Here is a 20,861-nt window from a genome sequence, read left to right as displayed (position 1 = left end):
TTTTCTAGAAACGGGTAACAGTTTATTGCAATAACTGTATACATGTGCATGGTCATCTATATGATCAATTAAACGTATAACAGGATAGATTATTTATAAATTTATAAGTACATGTGTAAATCTACAAATACTGGAGAATCATTTGGCAATTGGAATTCAACAGAATATAATAATATCTCCTTTTATGAAAAAAATCATAACTGAAAATACATGTACATGTAGTACTACAAAGTAAATAAATATCAATAGTTTGACGAATAACTTTCACACAGTCAATACTTCTTTGCTACTGGAAATGTTAAAAATAAACCGTTATATGTCAATAAACGTGACAGGTACCCTTTGTCACATATATAGGACGAAATATCGTCCGAAGGTCAAATAAAAAAACTACCGTACATTTATATCACAGCCGTGCGCTATTGGTATAAGCATGTGCATTGTAGTATTTTGAAGGAAGTTTAAGCGTGCCTAAACATATGTCACCATTTTACTTTTAATTCATAAATGAAACGTGACAATGTTCTTAAACGATAAACAGCTTCTATACTGACAAAGCACACTGAAAATATATTAACCCTATGGTAGTGACAAAGTTAACTTTACAAAGAGTATCTTAGAGTACAGACTGAATTAACTTAAGAAAATGACCTCGTAGTAGCGTCACAGTTAACCTAACAATAGGGCTAATAATATCCCTTTGCAAAATTAATGTACAACGTATGTAATGACTGTCACGAATAGGTCCTGTTTCTCTCTAATGTTAACAGTCATGCCTACCAGGATATAATTCTCCTGAATACATCTTAGTAGACAATTTATGAACACGTTGCTATGTCCTATGCTGGCAACAGGTTATTGTTACAATATTCTCATATTCGACATATTGCTTGTGGTCTAGATTGAGAGTATGTTTCCTTCACGGTGACGATCATCTAGGCAATCGATTCAATGTCCCCTGTTGACAGAAAAAAAAGAATATTAGGAATATTAATGTGGTTGAACGTAACTAAAGGACTTGTGAAAACATTAATACCCGCAATTACATAAAAAGAATGGTGAATATCTCAATACTCGTAGAGAAGTTAGAGTATGAGAAAATTTGTTTACATGCAGACAATTTCATACATGTTCATAAACATAAATGCTTATGTGAAGCTATGATGGTGATGGTGAAAGAGCCAGAGGTTGGTAGAAGTGTTAAGACGAATAGACGAAGGAATGTAAGACAACACGATGACATCAACCATGCCGAGGATGAGGATTAGGAAAATGGGGAAGATGAGAATGAAGATTGAAATGTTGAGGTTAGTTCCCATACTTGCAAGTTGTCTGTGTCTGCAGACTCTGAGTTTCTGTGAGAGTGTGGCCAGGGTGGCGTTGTCCCCGTTCTGTTCCCGCCAGAGTTGTAGGCTGGAGTAGCACCGGTCCTGGCTGGTGGGACGGCTTCTCTCAATGTCCACCATATCCGACTCGCTCACACCCAACCGCCTCGCAAAGTGCTTCCAGTTCGCTATCACGCTCTGATCTCGCGCTATCTTCACAAACGCCTTCCGCAGGTAGGAATCTGATCGATGAAAACAGTATGGCAATTTGACTGCATATAATATAATGTGTTATTGACGTGAAATCTTGGGACAGTATTTTAGAATATGATCGATGTATGATCTGTACAAAATATTGATAATAGTGCCGTGTCGCGACTTTCAATCTGTAATGGTAAACATGTGGAGGACATTTCCAAATGTGACACATCAGTGTAAAACATAATGCAATTCCCTATTTGGACTTGTGCATATGTTCCCGTGTGTTTTTTCAGTTGCACAATTCCCTTGCCTTTAATTTGTATGTGTTTGTGACGGGTGCCACAGGTGGGACAGGATACGCTCCCCTTTTCGCGAACACCTGGTATTATCACTATTAAAAAGTGATTTATATACACCACATGATATAGTGGGAATCGTACAATCGACCTTATTTTCAGCAGAGACTTCTTATGAAAATGGGAAGGCTTTTGTTGCTTTTAGTTACTTGGAAATGTTATAATATCTTCGTAGATATAACATATGTTACAGCAAAAAAATATGACATTTATTACGTCCAATGCTTGATCTCCATATGATTGTTAGATTGTTCAAGTTGCATACTGAATTGACTGTTCCACTTTAGCAGTTGCTGCTTTCTATGTGGATATTGTAAGAAGGGAATAGCTTCTGTTGTGAAATCAAATAGAAGTGAAATCCATTGCCTACCTCTAGCACTAAATGATCGCTGACGTTTGAACTCAATTTTCCTGTCTCTGAGTTCCGCTGCCAGGTCTCCTCGGCCACAAGACATCAGAGCGTGGCACAGGATATCCACCTGCACATTATCAGGGAAACAATCATGTGTCAATCACCATGCACAACCATACTCATCGCACAGTCTACAGTCTTGCCTTGCTTATAATGTATGGAAACAATATATATGTTAAGGTGGCAGATGCTCAAAAATGGCAATATTATTACTTGAAAAAAAGATAGGAACTTATGCACAAGAGCGACCGAGCATTGCGAGTCGTGTAAACATGTTCAGCGATGCACAACATGCATACATCACAGAGACAGTGTTACATGAAACATTGCAACCTAAAACCAAAATGTGGCATTCCACCAGACTTCTACACGAGGCAGAGACGACAGTGCCAAGTACACAACCATGCTCGTACCACATACACTTCCATCGAGGCCAACCAACATGGAAGTGAGCGTATGAGTAAGCTGGCTTAACGCCGCTTTGAACAGTGTTCCAGTTATATCACGGCGTGTCAGCCTCAATCTGGGCGATTCAAACCCACAATCATACGTTTCTGGCGTGCCCCAGGGAAGCAACTCTGCAAAGCGAATTTAGGCGACTGGGCCATTCGTGCCCTTACAAAATGGGATAACATATCCTCAAACACTTCCCTGATGAATCACTGTGACCGCATGTCCTGTTGCAGATCGTCCGTATTAACTGAACATACCCTGTCGACTGCCCTCGGTAATCGCTTAGACCACGTCGTCAGCATGTCGTAAACCTTGTGTGTGTTGTCGTTGTTGACGTTCTGTCTGAGGATGGCTTGAATACGCGTCCTCCTGACGTTGAGGTACTGGGCCATCTTCTTCCACTCATCACCCAGTTCTCGCGCGAGCCGAAGCAGCAGTTCGTTATCAACAGGGCCTTAAAACCAAGGGAAATAACTCATGTAACCTTACCAGGTATGGGGTGGGCGCGAATAGGCCGCTTTACTACTGCTACTATGTGAAAGCGCACGTTAGTAAACTGATGAGGTCTTCTCGCTCGAATTTTCAAAACCATTCCACTGACATGAGTCATATTGGAACAAATAAGCCCCTACATTCTGTCATGCCAACGATTCAGTGACCATAAAAAAATAATTAAATAATTCATAATTAATGTATACCTCGTCCGTGATCCAAACACAATTTTCTTTTTGAAGTGTTAAGAAAGATAGGCATCAGCGTTGGATTAACTACGATTGACATACAAAACAAACAATATGATTCTTTTACCATCTGATGCATTCGATAAAGGCGCTGTTAACAAGCGTTTCGGAGGTTCTGGCTCGGGCTGAAAAAGTAATCAATGATATGTCAGTATCAACTAACTAAAAATAAACTGTTAATTTCATTTTTGATTTTCATATATCTTTTGAATCTGCAAATACCATTTGTGTAAACGAACAAATACGCTTCATGTGGTATATCATTTGGATAACCATACCTTTGGTATTGTCATAAGTAACTCCGAGATGAGGACCTCTCCTATCACCATGACAACACGTGGCTGAGCTTTCTGTGTACTCCCACGCTTTGATTCTCTGTTGTCGTCCACTGGAGGAAGTGTTTTGGGCACGAAACCTTCTGTGAACAACTGAGCAAATCCACGGAAACTGTCAAAACCTTTCTGAGCAAATGCATCGACCGTTTGAACAGTGAAATCCACTCGACATGGTATATGTGAATTGAAGACAAACTGCTGTTTAAACTCATCTGTTTCCGGTTGGAGGTTTCCCCTGAATTTGAGATCAATGACTTGGCCTTCTTTCACAGATATTTCCTTGCTAAGAGATGGTCCCTCCTCGAAGCCCTCGTCTTCCAGCTTACGGAGAGACCTGTCCACACGAGACACATTAGAACATGAGATGACAATCTCACTGAGGTTCTCATTGTGTTGTCGGAGGAACAGCTGGATAGTTCTGTGCGGGATTGCCTCATTGAGGGTTGTGGCGATCTGTTCAACTTGTCCGATTGTTGCATCAAGCTTGGTTCTAATTATTGAGAACCTGGAACAATAACAGTTGAACTTAATCCATCTATAATGTAACCATGCTCAATGGAAACAAACGAACTGCTGGTTAAATAAAAACGTTTATAACCCGATACTGGTACTTAGGCGTTATCTTGGTTTTATAGTGGGCGCATACCTTTCGTATAATTGGTTGATGTCAAACGTTACAATGTCTTTATTCTTGGCTTGCACTAATGTAACATTGGTGACCTTGGCCCATGTACCATCAGAGAGACAATGTACAAGATGGAGGCCGTCTAGTGGTGTCTCCTCTGCAATAAAATGTTGATAAGTTTTTAATACAATTGCGGAATATTGAACTTGTAAGTGAATAAGTGTGGAGTTTAAAACCGCTTCAAACTGTATTTCAGTTTTACCTACGAGGTTTGTGGGAGGGAATCCTTCAGTGAATTTGCTTGGTGACTCTTGCCAAACAGCGGATCCTGATTTGTCTAAGGGGCATAACTTCTATCACACAATAACGTATGTTTAGAGTTTGGTCACACTCTTTTCAAAATCATCACAAAATTCACCATCAGAATTACCCACCTTCCTTCTTGGTGAAGGTGACTCCTGGTTTGGCAGTGGCCGGACGAGTATCTATTTTGTCCGTCGTCTCTTCCCTGTTTACGCTCGTCCCAGGCCTCTTGAGCCTTGAGGGGTTCGGGGGAACAGGAAGTGTGACTGTGACTGGTTTTTGGAACTTCTTATGAGGGCTTCCGAGTTTGATGATAGGACTTGATGCAAGGAACATTGAGCACTCGGACCGCTTTTTGCGGAGATCCGAAACTAATGATATGTCCACTGACTGAACCTGAAACAGTTCAGTATTGCAATATTTTGATCTGTTGTTCCAGTCACTCTACGGTCACATTCTGTGACGAGTTACTACTGCATGTAAGGGTCTGGCCTCGTTCAACAAAGCGATATTAAAGCTATGACGATCGTAACTCCCATATTTTAACACAGACTTTTGATAGCTGCGGCTAATATCGAGTTATGGAACAGGGACCTGTAACCGACCGTTTCAATGACGTGGCCATCTTTCTTTGAATCTCCACTAGTATAATCAACTCGTCACTGAATTTAATGTAATAAAGTCATATATACATTTGTAGAGTGTCCAGGGGTTGAGACAGGACTTAATTACACATCAGCTGATTCAACGTACCTGTACCTATTTCTCGTGCTTTTTCGTTTACAATCCATTAGGTTTAAGTTTACCAATGCTAGTGATAAAGCACGCCTATGCACGGCAGCAACAAGTCCTGGAAACGAATACTTGTGATCAAACAATAAATGTTCATTTATCCATACCTCGAGTGTGAAATTAGCATTATGCCTGAAACACATCGGCTTTGCAATGAAAGTGACGCGGGAGTCGACTGAGGATGTCACTTTGCCCCCTTTCTTCGTGAACATCAGCACATCCTTCTTGATCTTGTAGATGACGGCGAAAGTACCAAACCGCTTCAACCTGGCCTCAACGAAACGCAGTTCCTGAAATTATATTTGATATCACATTCATATTTCATTTGTTACTATTTGAAAATGTGTCTGCGTTGAGTATTGTCTTGAACTTGTGGAATCTCTTGTCTGGATCATACTATGTGACCTGAGTGAATAACTGTGTGTTTATTGATTTTCTGAGATATATCCTAGACATATGCTACTCAACATGCTGCAATCAGGTCTGGTAAGTTACTATGACATTAACCTTAATCCTTTACTGAACAGAGAACAAATATCCCGCAACGTCATGTCTCGTTTTGAGAGCTAGTTTTTCTGTGATATCAAGAAGCCTAAAGTTACACACATGCCACAGACTACTGACAGACTCGGAACACATTGCAGCGATTCTGGGTATCGAACCCTGACAGCTATGGAACGCAAATATGAAGTTTTACTGAACTTAACATAGGTCTTCTGTGTTAGTTGAAAAGATCACATATGACATGAACAATACGTTTCTTTGATAATATTGATATCGAGTGTTAAAAATATTTCGTAAGGCATTGAACACAATAAATGCGACTTTGGAATTATTTGTTCAGGGTGACAATGACGACAACAGTTGATACATTTAGATATAAGTCACATTAAAACTATGTAGATATAGCTATTATTTACGGGCTAAATATAATGTAATAACTCAATCCTGACACCGACGACGCTATACAGTATAGAGACATACAAATTAGCACTGCTCAATTCATCAAACTCTGACATGCATACTTGTACATTAGCTATCGAATATTGAGTTTGGCCCATCACGAACAACGACCAGAAGTAAGTGATTTCATTGATCAGGTATTGACTCTGCAGTTCTACCCGGCGACTCTGTAATGAGGGTTGTGTGAATTGCACAACGCCCTAGAAACTATGGTATTATCGCGTGTTAATTACACAACACGAGTAGCATGTCAACACCAACACAGATGATCAATGTCTACTTTGCGTGAGGTGATAATTTCAAATTCAGTCTTGCTAGCAATAAATTAGGGTGTAACATTATTAAAGAAACAGGTGTAGAGCAATAAAAAGAAATGGTTTTCAGATTTGATGTGAGATTTCGCATTTTCCAACCACAGCTATGCCTAATATACAATGACTTAGCGGAGGTGTGACTGTTATTGTGCAGAAACATGCATACACTCACTAAAGCTGCACTGCATCTTGCAATGTTCGTATATAACATAAATTTATAAAACGTCATGTCATGCCGTAAAAGAAATTAAATTTTCAACCTCATACAGCCCGAGGCTTATTCCAGATGCGATTATAGCGCATACAGTTGAAATGGTTGGTGAGTATTGTTTTACGCCGTCTTTTTTTGCAATATTCCAGCAATATCACGGCGGGGGACACCAGAAATGGGTTTCACACATTGTACACATGTGGGGAATCAAACCCGGGTCTTCGGCGTGACGAGCGCACGCTTTAACCACTAGGCTACCTCACCGCCTCCAGCTGAAATAACTGCCATACGTCATCATATAAAAACGGTGTTTCTCAAAGTGGCGACGGATTAACATTAACATTAATCACTTCTGCCTCCCATGTAACATATGCCCATGTCTTTTGTTGCCCTTAGATAGATGCATTTCCCTATTGAGTGGGTTACTGGAGCAACGTCCTGTGGTCAGCCAGGTCACTGGGAGTAGGTCCCACATACCGTTCATACTCAGCGATCACTGTGACCATCTTAGTCATCTCCTACAGCAAACAACGAATCGCTGCCTTGGATCCCCCCAATGATATATTTGAATGTTCTACCTCTCATCACAGCTTTGTGCTGTCTCCTCTCTAACAGTCTAAATCTTTTCTTCTGTGTCCTCTAATACTTCAAGGATATGTTTTAAATGTTGTGGTCCCCTCAAATATACGTTCTGTTTAACTTGAAAATGATTAAATATTATGTTTACTTCAAATGTAGGTTTTTAGGTCCCACACCTAAATGACGCATTAATATCACGTAATATGGCTGGACTAATGCTAAAGTGGTATACTCAACTCATCTACACAATTTATTGCACAACGTTGTCCTACCTTAATGTCCTCGAAGTGGACGTCGTTGGTAGGCATATCTGCCCAGCGTCCATTGGATTGTAACATCTTGATGACGGGTTCCCTGCCCAGCCCAGACCTCGGGGCACAGTGGGGGATGGCGATAGAAAATGGTTCATCAAACTATACAAAAATAATACGTACCCTTTGTGAAAAGGTGACTGATAAGGTTTACTCTAACAGCTAAAAGAAAACACCTTTCTTGCAAAATAAAATTATTCTGATGGCATTTATTCACTTATAAATAAAAGATGTCTTTTCGTGATGTCCTCCGTGCGAACTTATACATGTCCTAAATACGCTAAACATTCACCAACACAAGGAATTAGCTTACTCATAATAATTAGTATATATGATTGTGTTTTAGAGCAGCGTTGTGTGTTAGTCTCTGAAAACTTTTTGATACTTTTAATTAATACAAATTATACGTTGTAAGCTCTGTACCGTGAAGGATTTCTCTTTGTCGTTGGGCTGCACATGCACAATGTTGCTGATGAGTTCCTCATTTTCATACAAAGACAAAACTCCGGAAAGTTGGTCCAATCGTTTCACCTCCACGTCGTCACGTGACATGCTGCCAGCTATTGCCCGGATGATACAACCAACACCAGGGTCAAAGTCACCGCCCTCAATACTGTATCTGATGATGAAACCAGGACCCGTTAGACAAAGAAACAATACACCGATGTCACCCACACTCAGTGATGATGGTATGAAATCTAGAAGATAAGGACCCTAGAAACCGAGCATCCATACACTCGTAGATTAAACAGGGAATTAAACAAACATAATATGTACATCCATTCTTTTTCTGGACCGCCTCCGTGGTCGATTGGATAGAGCGTATGTATGACTGTCGCAACAAAGGTGCAATACTCTTGAAGGAACATACTCTCTGATTAGTACAGTAAAGTACGGGAACATACTTGTGGAAAGTACTGTAACGTGTGTATATGTATTTATATATTCGCGTTTAATCACAGATGTACTCACATGTATCGAGGCCAGTTCTTCGGATTCTTCCTCTCCGCCTCTTTGGCCTCTCTCTCATCCATCTCTCTCTGCCTCTCTTCGTCCACAGATGTTCCTTTCTTCTTCGCTTCTTCTGCCAGCCTCTTCTCCTCTTCCTCACGCTTCTTCTTTTCTTCTTCTGCCTTTATCTTTGCCTTCGCGTCAGCCTTCTTCCGCGCCTCTTCTTCCACCTTTCTCTTCTCCTCCGCTGCTCGTTTCGCTTCTTCAGCTGTTTTGATAGCATCATCTGCAAGTGCACGTGCCTTTTTGGCAGTGACTTCTGCTTCCGCTGCGTCGGCCTCGGCCTGAGCAATGATCCCCTGTGTTTCCGCGACACCACTCGTAGCCTTTGCTAGGGCTGCGCGTGCTTCTGCCGCTTTTGCAAGTACAGCCTTTTCCTGAGCCGTCCTTTCCTCTCTTAGACGGAATTCTGTTGATAATATAGGACGTCATAGTTTAGAACCGGAACCATTGCAACAACAATGTAACCACAAGGCTCTCGTGAATATATCTAGACTTGTTCAGCATTAGAATATGCCATTTATATGATTTACATTTTAACCTAAACGTTACTCTTTTATGAATACAGGCAAAACATATAAAAATAGATTGATGGATTAATTCTTTTGAATCCATGTGATCAGTTAGATCGGTGTTTTAATGTACAATAATTGTGTTTCTATACCGCCTGATAACTAAATGGCTGATCGCGAGAATGAATTGTGCTATCAATCAATATCAGCTTTGATGAAAAAGATTTTTGCCCTTTATATGATGTGTGTGATTGTTTGTTATGTCCTTGTATACAATGCTCAAGGATAACATTATATGTATATCGCATGTCAGCTTAACATTATATATAGTTATCAGAAATGATTAATGTATGAGAATCTTTCAGCACATTGCATAGATCTGTCATTCTTCGATCTATAGAGGTCAATGTATTAGAGTGCTGTGATTCATCGGTTACCAATACCCTATAGAGCCCTGCATTCTGAGTATCAATCGCGTGTCATCGATCTTTGGCGCATATGTATAATCAATGAAAGAAAACACTTCTCATCTTTTCTCAATGACAGATTAAGAAGCAATGGAATTAATCAAAGTCTTAGAGTACAATACTATTCGAGTGTTTATATACCTCACGAAATTAAACGATTTCTATCGTGCATATACTTGGTGTTGGCAGGTAGTATTTAATTCACATTAATTTTGTTTTATACTAAGATATTAATAATGATATCTATATTGTCGGTTATAGCCTAATGTTGCAATTAAACATGGGTGTATTTTATCTCGAGTTTAGAGCTAGCATAAATTGGTTTTGATCTGTGTTGATGGTAAGTTCCATCGTAGATATCTAATTTTATATGACTTAGTTTAATGCGTTGTTTGCACCTCTCCAGTTAAATAGTCAAACACGCTACTACAATAATAATATAAATGTTTGAGTAAGTAATATACAAACACAATTCTTTACATTTAATTCAAAATATAAAATTATGACAACAACTATATATCATTGTTATTGTACCAAAACTGAATACTGTTTTACGCCGCAATACATTGTATGACGTGGTATAATCTTCCACTTATATGTAGGAGTACTGAAAGCAAGAAATAACTGTGTTAATGTTCTTTTAAACAATATTGCAATTTTAAAAGCCCACCACTCGTTTGCTTTGAAGACTTACAATTTACTGGTGCTGCCGACATTTTATAAAATAAAATATTATTGTTGAAATATCTGGTAACATGTCCAGTCGTTTGTCAGGGCAAGAACATCATGTGTGATTCCCTCTTGACTCAATAAGTATTGACAGACAGACAGACAGATTTATTCAGTAATCAGGCCTCCAGCCCATAATACATGTTAACATAATGTAGATCATACATGCTTATATACTATGGCGTTATTTTAAGACACATAGTTTTAGAATACGTTAGAACAGTGATGAGTTACGTATATTCATAACTTTAGATAGGAATAGTCCAATGTGTTTTAAAGTTCTTGTGGAGTTTGTTGACATAAGGTTTAAAAACTGTTGAAATGTGCTAAAGTTGATTTCACTTTCAACAAAGCATTCTCTTCTTGCAGTTCGGTATCTGTCACAGATTGACAATACATGACACTCATCCTCAATTAGAGTTAAACCTTTGGAGTGGCAATACATGCACACACGTTCTACATATTAATCTTTTATAATAAGCAGAGATTTCACATGATAATAAGTATTATTCTACATTAAGGAGAGATTTGTACTGTGAGTAATATTTGCATTAAGTATTCAATAAGTATTGAAACAGTAGAGGACTCATCGATCTGTCATACATCCATGTTTCCAATACATTTATTGGATCAGATAGTTTTGCAATCGGGTATATGTTGACATATGTATATGGTCAACTATCTATTCAACTATTGTACTATTGTTATAGTGGATGCTTTCAGTTCAATGACATTATTTGGAAACAGCTTTAGAGGTAAACTGCTTTCACGGGGCCTGTGTAGACGGTTGACAATTTACTCAGTGTTAATCTTTCAATATATATATACACACACTGCTTGCACGCGTTAAACCTTTATTCGAGATGTTATATATCAAAAATCGATACCTGAAGTGAATGTTTTATGTACATATACTAGCAAACATTACTCAACATTATCCCGGAATTAAGAAAGACACCCCCCACACACACCACCACACACACACACACCTCATAATGGTAAATTGCTTACACCGGATCTGTGTGGATGGTTGACATTTAACTCAGCGTTGATCCTTCAATAACATGATTTATCTCAATGAACCACACCCTAGTATAGCATCAAAGGTTGAGGCAGTTACATTACATTTGTCTATACGAATATAAGAAATACACACAAGCCGAGCTTGACCTGAAGGCAGACATTTAAGAACACCCCTATATACCCCGTGCATACACAAAATGTCTTTTGTCGGTTTACAAACCTAAACAAGAGTGTAAGTCTTAACGTCTGTGTGTTCACTTTCAGCTGGCCCACAATGCTGTTGGCCGAGCTCGGCGGGGGTCTATTTCTATACATACAATTCTGCAAACGAGTGCGAATAATCCCCAATAACGTTTTTTTCTTGAGCGTTAATTTGACATTTATGTTAGATCATTCAGTTTTGTGTGATTGAAAGGGGTTCCACAAAAGGTGGTGGTTCTTTGAAGGTTGTTATTTTGAAGGGATATCATTAACATCCATCAACATTAAAATATCATTGCATTGATTGACGTCATATAAAAAATGATTATTTCTGTCATGAAGATGCATGGCACCGGGATTATAAACATGTTTAAGAACGTTGTCATGTATATACATTGGCAATCAAATTTGGACTGTGCACTTTTTCTGTACAAGATTTGCAGTTGTTGATTGTTGATTGAACAACTGGTTCAGTCGAGGTATATTTAAGTACGACTACATTACGAACGCAAAAGGCAAACACTGAACGAGCATTTTACCTTTGTGCGTATACGTGTTCGGGTTTCAAAGGTACTTTGAGTTTGAGAACTGATCGCAGTTAGAAGACGAAAAAGATGCAGGTCTTCTATGAGGTCTTCGAAGAGGTGAGGTCAACGAGTTTGGTGTTGTTAAAACCAATAATCACAAAAATCTTGAATTCGAACCTAAGATCATAGCATTCTGGCATGCCTAAGGGATGCAACTCTTCGCATAGAAATGTGGCGCCGTAGACCACTGTAAATCCCGAAATCAACGATGAACAAAATAATACTATTTAATTACACCAGGCATATGTGAAAACAAACAGACGCTTGATTACCGGTAACATCTGGAGTTTCCAAACAGATGCTAACAGTGGTCTTTGTTATACTGCAAGATGTTACACTACCGTAGATGTCTGCTGCAGTTCTGACGTAATGGATGTGGGAAATAATAAAATATTGTGAGATTATTTCATTGGAAAGAACATTCTTGGTATGTCCCTGCTGTATTACGTCTGTAACATTGATGAGTGGCGTGAAATCAGACTCACTAAAAAGCGACCGCCTCCGTGGTCTAGTGGTAGAGCGTCCGCCCGGAGAGCGGAATGTCCGGGTCATACTAAAAGACTTTAAAAATTGGTACTTGTTGTTTCCCTGGCTGGCGCTCGGCATTAAGGGGCTAAAACAAGGACTGGTCTGCTCGAAGTCAGTATACTGTGTCTGAGTGGGGTATTCATGTTAAACTGCGGCATGGTATCTCAGTGTGCTAGCACTATAAATCGGCATCAGTCCGGACTAGTACAAGCAGCCACACACACACATACACGTGCATGCACGTCGCTATATAAGTGCAATAATCTTGGACGCAACGTTAAACCCCATTTCACCTCACCTCACCTCACTAAAAAGCAAGGGTCTATAAATAGACGTTGTGATATTGTGGTATGGAAATGAACCTTTTACATACAGAAAATGTTTATGAATATTATTTACTATTTCAAGGGAGGAAAAGGAATATTAGGTAAACTGCAACCAAAACAGTTGTAGCAAGGCTTTCAATGCAATTTTCCACCAACGAAGGACGGGTTGACTTTTTTAACTTTTCATATAGCGTATATTACGATTACTTTTGATTACATTTATACATCATCAATGCTAAACGATACCAATTTTCTAGTCAATTCGTCTATTGCATTCTACGCTGAAGCTTTTCAGTAACGTTTTAGGTAGAACCCATCCGTCATATGAGAAATGCACAAGGGAACAAGCGCTGTCACCGTTCATATAAGTAGTTGAAAAGAATCTCAAAGTGCATGTATATAAATATTGCAATTTCAAAATCGGCGAAAAATAAGCGGAGAATAAGGGAAGACACTATTAAACTTATGTTATATTAAATATTAAATGTATATTGTGATATAATACAAAACAGAGTACTTGTAAGCATTTGCTATCGCTTAGTGTTATGTTCCTACTTCTGGCATGGGCAACATAATGACTCCACAATGTTAAAGTTAATTGAACCTTCACTTTCTTCATCTCCCCGCACGCCAAGCCACAACATACTTATATATTGGTGTGAATGATTAGTTCAAACTGGTCTAAATGTAACAGAACGTTGAACATACTTTACAAGCTTGTCACGACACCAGACTCAACTGTCCTTTGTCTGTGTTTACAGACGGCAGATAACGAACCACAAAGATTTAATTATATCTGGATACTATAAACGCTCTTGAGGAAACCTGTTCTTATTGAATCCTTTTATCGTGTTGTTTGAACAGGTTTGATAATTTATTGATTTTACATAGCATTCTTGAACTGACAAGCCCTGTAAGCTCAGTACAGATCGACCAGTGCTTTATGCTAACGTGAGATGACTTTCAAAGTCTTGATAAACACATGCTGAAGAACATACCGAGGATAGCTGTTGTTATTCCAATAAAGATTCGTGAAGCGATGTTAGTGTTTGACCATGATGATTTAGTGTCCATATACATATCACTGTAGGCGATTAATGTCGTCCCTAGAAGTTTAATGCTTATTGCATTAGGCGTAAACCATTCAGGCATCGTTCAAAATAATTTGAATCATGTTAAATATACTCCGTGGGGTATTGCAGCACTGTAAACACTGTATATGTCAAAATAAACTATAATGCTACCATGACGGGTTTTTCAAATGACACGGTATTTCATTTGAACATAACTTGTGGACGATATGTTGTAACTGCAAATAAAATGAAGCCGGGTAAAATGTAAGCTTCTATTAATAGCATCCTTTTTAAATATCTTAATAGACATATCAATAGTATATTTTCCCTTGGATATACCACTTGGCTGAATGCTATATTCTATTTCTATCATATATGTATATGTTTTCCACAGCGTCTATCGATCTTTTGTTTGGCAGGTGGCAGAAGAGGTATTTATTATTTGCCTTGTCATCAAATGTATATGAATACTGTAGTTTTGAAAATGTTTTGTATTAAGTCCCCCAAAATACGTATTTTGTTTCTTATAATGGTCTCATATTAATCAAATGATACATTAATGACCGTGATGGAATTTACTTGGTTCTAAAGCTGTCTCTTGTATAGTTCGTTTATTCTTTCTCGTGGTAAAGTATACATAACCATGTCTACATATGTGTTCCTGCTGACCAAACTTGGTAGGCTACATTAAATGACTATAGCTGAAGGCTTTTGGGCGTTAAATTCATAATAGATAAAGAATATGAGAAGTCTTGTCGTGGGTCAAACTCGCCGCAATGAAGTCACCAAATTGGATGAGGTGCAGGTGGACCATAGTTTATCAAATGAAGATTGAAATTGAAGATCATCCACACACCAACCTTTACAAAAAAGAATATTAAGAGGTGGCTATTAAGGATCGACACATATACTAGTGCCACATATACGCATTAAACTAAATATGATGATTTCACATTTCAAATTTATGTACTGCCAAGGAAAATCATTCTGTGTTCATGCAGAACTTCAGCTTCATTGATTGTTTTTTTGTATCGGTTAACATATTCTTTTCAAACTGCTGAGACACTCAGCTGAAATAAGGACAGAAACTTGAGTTAAGTAGAACAGCTTCTCTATCAGACATAAACTTGATAACTCTAACGGATTTAATGTTGACAGCCATGAAGAGGGGTCACTAACGTGTTATATCCACGAGAGTGTGACGACGGCTGGGTAGAGGAGTGACATCTGCACACGACGTTGCTAGGCTGGAGTCAAAAGCCTATTCAGCCTACATGTCTATCGGTATTATTTATCCCTCGTTACACACGCTGTCATTTTGACTTAAGCGGTGGAGAGTTATAACAGTGAGGCTTTAACTGTTTTTGTGTTGTGAGAGAGTGCGCTGAAGTGGAAAGCCACATATTGACAAATATGGTTACTATTGTAGAAAGACATGGGTGTTCGGTATAGTTGTGATATGTCAGCCCGATATCAGCACGCTTCTGTTCTTGAAGGAAATCATAGGCAAAGTGCGTGACTGATAACGGAATACGACTATTTCTCTGTCAATGAATTACCCGGGACCTCGTAAATATATTTCTGTAAACATATCCACATCAACTCTTCCACGTGTGAAGTATTTTGTTTCTTTTCGTTTGAAGCTTTTAAAATACATTAATATTACATATATTATTTTCAGTTTACAGAAGTGTATGGAAAATGTTTAGACTGATCATTAGAATAGAAATTGTGAAATAGTTTTAACGTTTTAAGTTTCATTTCTACTTATCTTGTATACAACTGTAGTTGATAGTATTTGCATATCGTCATTTGTGGATTTTGTTATACCACATATCCTGTATGCGATTGTGTCTTGTCAGTGTGATATTCCCTGATATTACACGTCGCTAAAAGTAAACCCTTTCATTTGTATCATTTGGTAACTCTGTAACAACTCAAACATGTTCAAACAGTTTAAGTTACACTTGAAAACCTACATATAACATGCTGACGAATACGTACCCGTGAAGAATAATATTTCTGTTTTTCACTACACACCCTAGACAACCAGAAAGGTTCAACCTGAAAACCCAGGGCGAGATGAAATATATATCAATCATGATTTTAAGGGAAAAAATAGGTACCTATTTTCCTTAGCTAGCTATAACCCCCACTAAAATTCATGATCGTACCCCGATGGCGTCAACCATCAACCACTGATTTGTCTCGTCCATAAAGCACGTAAAACACAATTGGTTCACCAGATACAACCACAGGACATTTACAAGATGGTTGACATGTTTCTGCATGTGAAACAGGTCACTGTCGTACATATACTGGAATGTAAGTACGACTTGAGTTGATTAGCTGAAACACACGCAGACAGACTATCCGGTGATAATCCACCCATATAAATCTACTTATAGTACAGGGACAATGCTGAAGGTTTAAATAGCTTTGCCTTATCTACTTAGTTGCCTCTGGTGCAACCACACACTGTTGGTGGAGTATTTAGACTCTTGTGTGTTGGGTCATTAACACTCACAATGGAAGAGAATAAAGCGACTCCGAGTTACACACGTATGACGGTAATCTGATTTTGGTAGCAGCTTGTATGCAACGCGTCAGTGACGCCACCTACCGTAAATCTAGTAACTAGTATAGTAAAGGGCCCGCCTGAATATGTAAGCCTAAGTGAGTGAGTGAATTGGGTTTCACGACACTTTAAACAGTCAACATTTCAGTTTATCGATACGTGTAGGTTTAATGTGTGAAGTGTGAAGAATGTGTAAAGTGACACAGGTGGTAGACGTTTATAATTACTGCTTTGATAAACCTCACACAGATATAATACTCAGTAAGGACCCAATTAGGGAAAATGTTGGATTCGGATACACTATAAGAGGATCCCGGCATGTACATGGGACGCAACTCTGATATATGTTGCCTTGAACCACTGTTCCACTGATAATAACTATGTCGTTAAATTCGAAAAGAAGAAAAAAACAGGCTCAGCGTGTGTTTATGTTATTCAGGTGTTGAGGCATGGATACGTTATGACGGTTTCTTTGTGAAAGCATTTCGACAAAGCGAGTGAAGGATTATGATAATGCGTATGTATATTTTGGGCGGTTATTGTGCAACTGCACATGCTTGTGTTGAACACATACGTATGTCAAGGTAGTTGGAAATGTCAAGTGGAGGCTCGTGTGAAGGCATAATGGTTCTATAGAAGTTTTATAGCTTGTAAGCATTTTGATAAGCATTGGAAGAATACATAGAGTATTACATAAACATGTTCGCTGGATGTATCGTGATACTTAAGCTAAATTTTTATGGCAACAAAGCGTTTTTATAGAGATAAATATATGTAAGAAAATGATTACCATGAAACCTTAAGAAACCCTTACAAATAGATTTTAACCATGAATAAAACTAATCGGATATTAAGTACTAGGTAAAGAAAGTTTGTTACTCGTAGTAAATGCTCTGAAGTTGGGTTGCGGTTGACTATCCGTGTACGTACCGGGTATGTCATGTAAGTACAATTTATACAATGTTACTATATTATTCGAAGTTACAGGTGGCTCAGTGGTTTAAAGCGCCCCACATTGTTGTGCAAAGTTGCGTCCCTTAGCGATGCCAGTATCCGCTGGTTGTGGGTTCTAATCCCAGCTTTTCCGTGATAATTATCTATAAAGATAAAAATGTGAGGCCTATTTCCTATCAGTGTGGTATAATTAAAATACTGTTCTTGGCGACAATAAACCAAACCCACTCACTCGCTGACGCCTATTCGATTCACTAGAATTGTAAATTGTATTATTTAGTAAATTCATTAGTAAATGTGTCATGGTCCTTCTTCTTGACATGTAAACATGACAGTCTACCCCAGGCTATGCGTCTCTCCTACACATTAATCCCCTCTATGACAGTGGGTGGTGGGACATTAAGGCCTTACAGTAAAGTATGTACTTTTCTGAAACTTGATAGACCCAATGTTTTCCTTTATCCAAGGCTCCATTAAGCAGCGAATGTGATTCACAGTCCTCCCGCTGATCAGAGATATGGGCATATATTGACCCAGCATATTTCGTATCGGGTTTTCAGGGCGAACGATTCGTGATCTGAACCAATTATATTTGCTTGCGCCTGCGGTGTTTGTTTGGTGCAAGGTCGCATTGCCAAGGTAGCAGTTAAGACATTGCTTCCGAATGTCTTGTTAGAAGACATATTATGAGAGTTGGAGAACTCGACCTGGTACGATTGCCTTAAATCATCAGCTTGGTGACAGGAACCGAGAATACACAAGTCTTGGGGGAAATCATGATTGTTCTCTATGGCATTCTGTTATGACGATACTGAATTCGGGGATAGCGCTTAACGCCACGAACGTCAACGATAGCGACTAGTGTGTAATACGTATAAACGAGTTCCTGTGAGCGTAGTTCAATAGATATATAGCTTGAGATCTTAGTATCACTTCGACTTATCTGGTTTTCGACACATGAGGGGCTCCGAGTACGTGACGACATCTTTTATACACAGTGGCATAGGGAAAATAAATGAAATAAAGGACACTTGCAACCGCCATTTACAGCAAAACAAGGTTACAATGAACTCAGAAATGAACAGTTGAAATGTGTTCGTTATGTCCTTAGTTCGTTACTCGTAATACATTTTTGGATTTCTCCCACTATCCATTTAAGTATGGACTAAATATCAACTTTAATGATATATGTTGTTGACAAACTATCAATTTCGTATGTATAAATTTAGTTGTTATGTTACTTAATATCAAATTCGTAAGAGGTCGTTATTCGTTCAGAACTTATTCTAAAACAGGAAAGGTTTTGACAGTGAGAGATGTTCTGAAATGTGTTTGACAATAACTAAATACACGTGGTATCTAGTTATACAACAGTTCTTAGTAACGGGGATTGGTAGTGCTCTCTGAATTAAAATCTCTATAGTTAAGAATATCGTTATTGATGTTTATCATATCACAGAGAACACCACAAGTTGACCAATACACAGTTTAAAAAGAAAACTTCGTTCCAACTCCTGCTCAATTCAACTTACCTCTCTCATCTTCATCACCCGCTACATCTACCCATGATGCCAGGTCCTCCTCTCTGAACTTCCGGTTGATGAGCCTGCACATCTCATTGGTAGTTTGACGTAATTCCTTCAACTGTTTGTTAATTGATGACGTCACGTGTTCACATTCTGAATAGATGTTGCCGATGGCGACAAAGTTGTCATGAAAATCCTCCTTTTCCAGCACGAAATCCTTCAGAGGCTTTGCTGACAACTCCGTGTGGTAAGTTCCCAGAATGGTCTTGGCACGGCACAGTAATCCCTGAATGTTGTCCTGCATGTCATGAATAGCTGAGGCTGCATTCTGCAGGTCCAGAGAGTCCTTGTTGACCCCTCGACCCTGCCGTACAGGTGACTGATGCTCGGGAGATGAAGCTTCAGAGCTGGCAGAGAACTGATGCTCATGCTGTGATGCCGCACTATCTGTCTGTGGACGATCGTCATGCTGTGATACTGCGCTGTCAGTCTGTCTCTCGTCGGGATTTAACACAATACCACTGTCTCCACTGACACCTCCTTCCTCTTTTCCGTCCATAGTATCTTCTTCTGTCTCGGATTCAGATGCCGTTTCCTCCTCTGATTCTTCCTCCGAATCCTCCTCCGATTCGTCTTCCTCCTCCTCCGAATCCTCCTCAACACCTACAGTTCCAGGTTGATCAGTCGTACTGATGTTTACAATCTCTCCTTCATTCCTTAAAGTGTAGACAGTTTGGGAGCCCGATCCAGGGCGGTCTCCTCCCTTCTGTTGGTTACCGTGTTTCGGGGTGTCATTGGCTTGTCCTTTCCCCTTGTCTTCCGCTCTCCTCGGATCACCACTCTCAAAACTAACCTGCCGTCTACCTGTTGATTTACTGGGACTGGATTTGGCTTCCGGACTGGCAGACCTTCGTCCTAAATCACTCTTAGACACGTTCTCGTTTGAGCCTTTCTTGTCATAATCGGGTTTGTTAGAGATTTGCGTATCTGGGAGATTTCCCGCGTCACCGTTCACGATACCCTTTCGGCTTCCCGCTGACCCTGGATGAGTCGCTGTGTTATTGGCATGTTTTTTGGTGGTGTCATCCACTCCGCCGTCGTGCTGTCGGGAACAATCCGCTGTCGGCATGATGCCTCTGTCGACTGCCCTCGTCGTCGGATTCTCAGTTGTCGTGTTGACTTATCCGCGAATGCCGTTGTTACAATACTACTTTCGTGTTGCCAACAGACAACACCGATAATACACGGCGTAAATCTTCGGATAATACAGCATTGAAACCTGTTCGCTTCAAAGCCTTTCGCGTAGTAAGGACAGTTTACCGTATGACGGTGGAACGCCGGGGCTGTTAGCAGCTGCTCGTCAGGTTGTATGTAGGATATTTATGCGATCTATGCACGGCACAGCGCGAAGCAGGACGCATTATGA

General features: G+C 39.4%; 1 protein-coding gene across 1 annotated transcript; it reads right to left on the bottom strand.

Moving 5' to 3' along the window:
• On the bottom strand, positions 1–20,861 carry LOC124137126. Its single transcript, XM_046503304.2, has 13 exons — positions 19,442–20,861; positions 8,893–9,340; positions 8,344–8,539; positions 7,882–8,022; positions 5,650–5,832; positions 4,882–5,146; positions 4,469–4,604; positions 3,766–4,327; positions 3,555–3,612; positions 3,005–3,201; positions 2,253–2,361; positions 1,322–1,567; positions 1–958 (listed from the first exon to the last, which is right to left on the bottom strand). The coding sequence occupies exons 1-13, from the start codon at positions 20,562–20,564 to the stop codon at positions 936–938; spliced, it is 3,687 nt and encodes a 1,228-aa protein (XP_046359260.2). The 5' UTR covers positions 20,565–20,861; the 3' UTR covers positions 1–935.

This window comes from Haliotis rufescens, unplaced genomic scaffold, assembly GCF_023055435.1.
Source record: "Haliotis rufescens isolate VD_foot unplaced genomic scaffold, xgHalRufe1.0.p SCAF_5, whole genome shotgun sequence".
Lineage (NCBI taxonomy): Eukaryota > Metazoa > Mollusca > Gastropoda > Lepetellida > Haliotidae > Haliotis > Haliotis rufescens.
Note: the sequence above shows the minus strand (reverse complement) of the source record. Positions and strands in the feature narration are given on the sequence as shown.

Coding starts and splice junctions, on each gene's coding strand:
- LOC124137126 (XM_046503304.2), bottom strand. CDS start 20,564: ATGCCGACAGCGGATTGTTCCCGACAGCACGACGGCGGAGTGGATGAC. Junction 8,540..8,892: donor AAGAACTGGCCTCGATACAT/GTGAGTACATCT, acceptor TTTCATCATCAG/ATACAGTATTGAGGGCGGTG. Junction 1,568..2,252: donor GCGATCATTTAGTGCTAGAG/GTAGGCAATGGA, acceptor TTCATCGATCAG/ATTCCTACCTGCGGAAGGCG.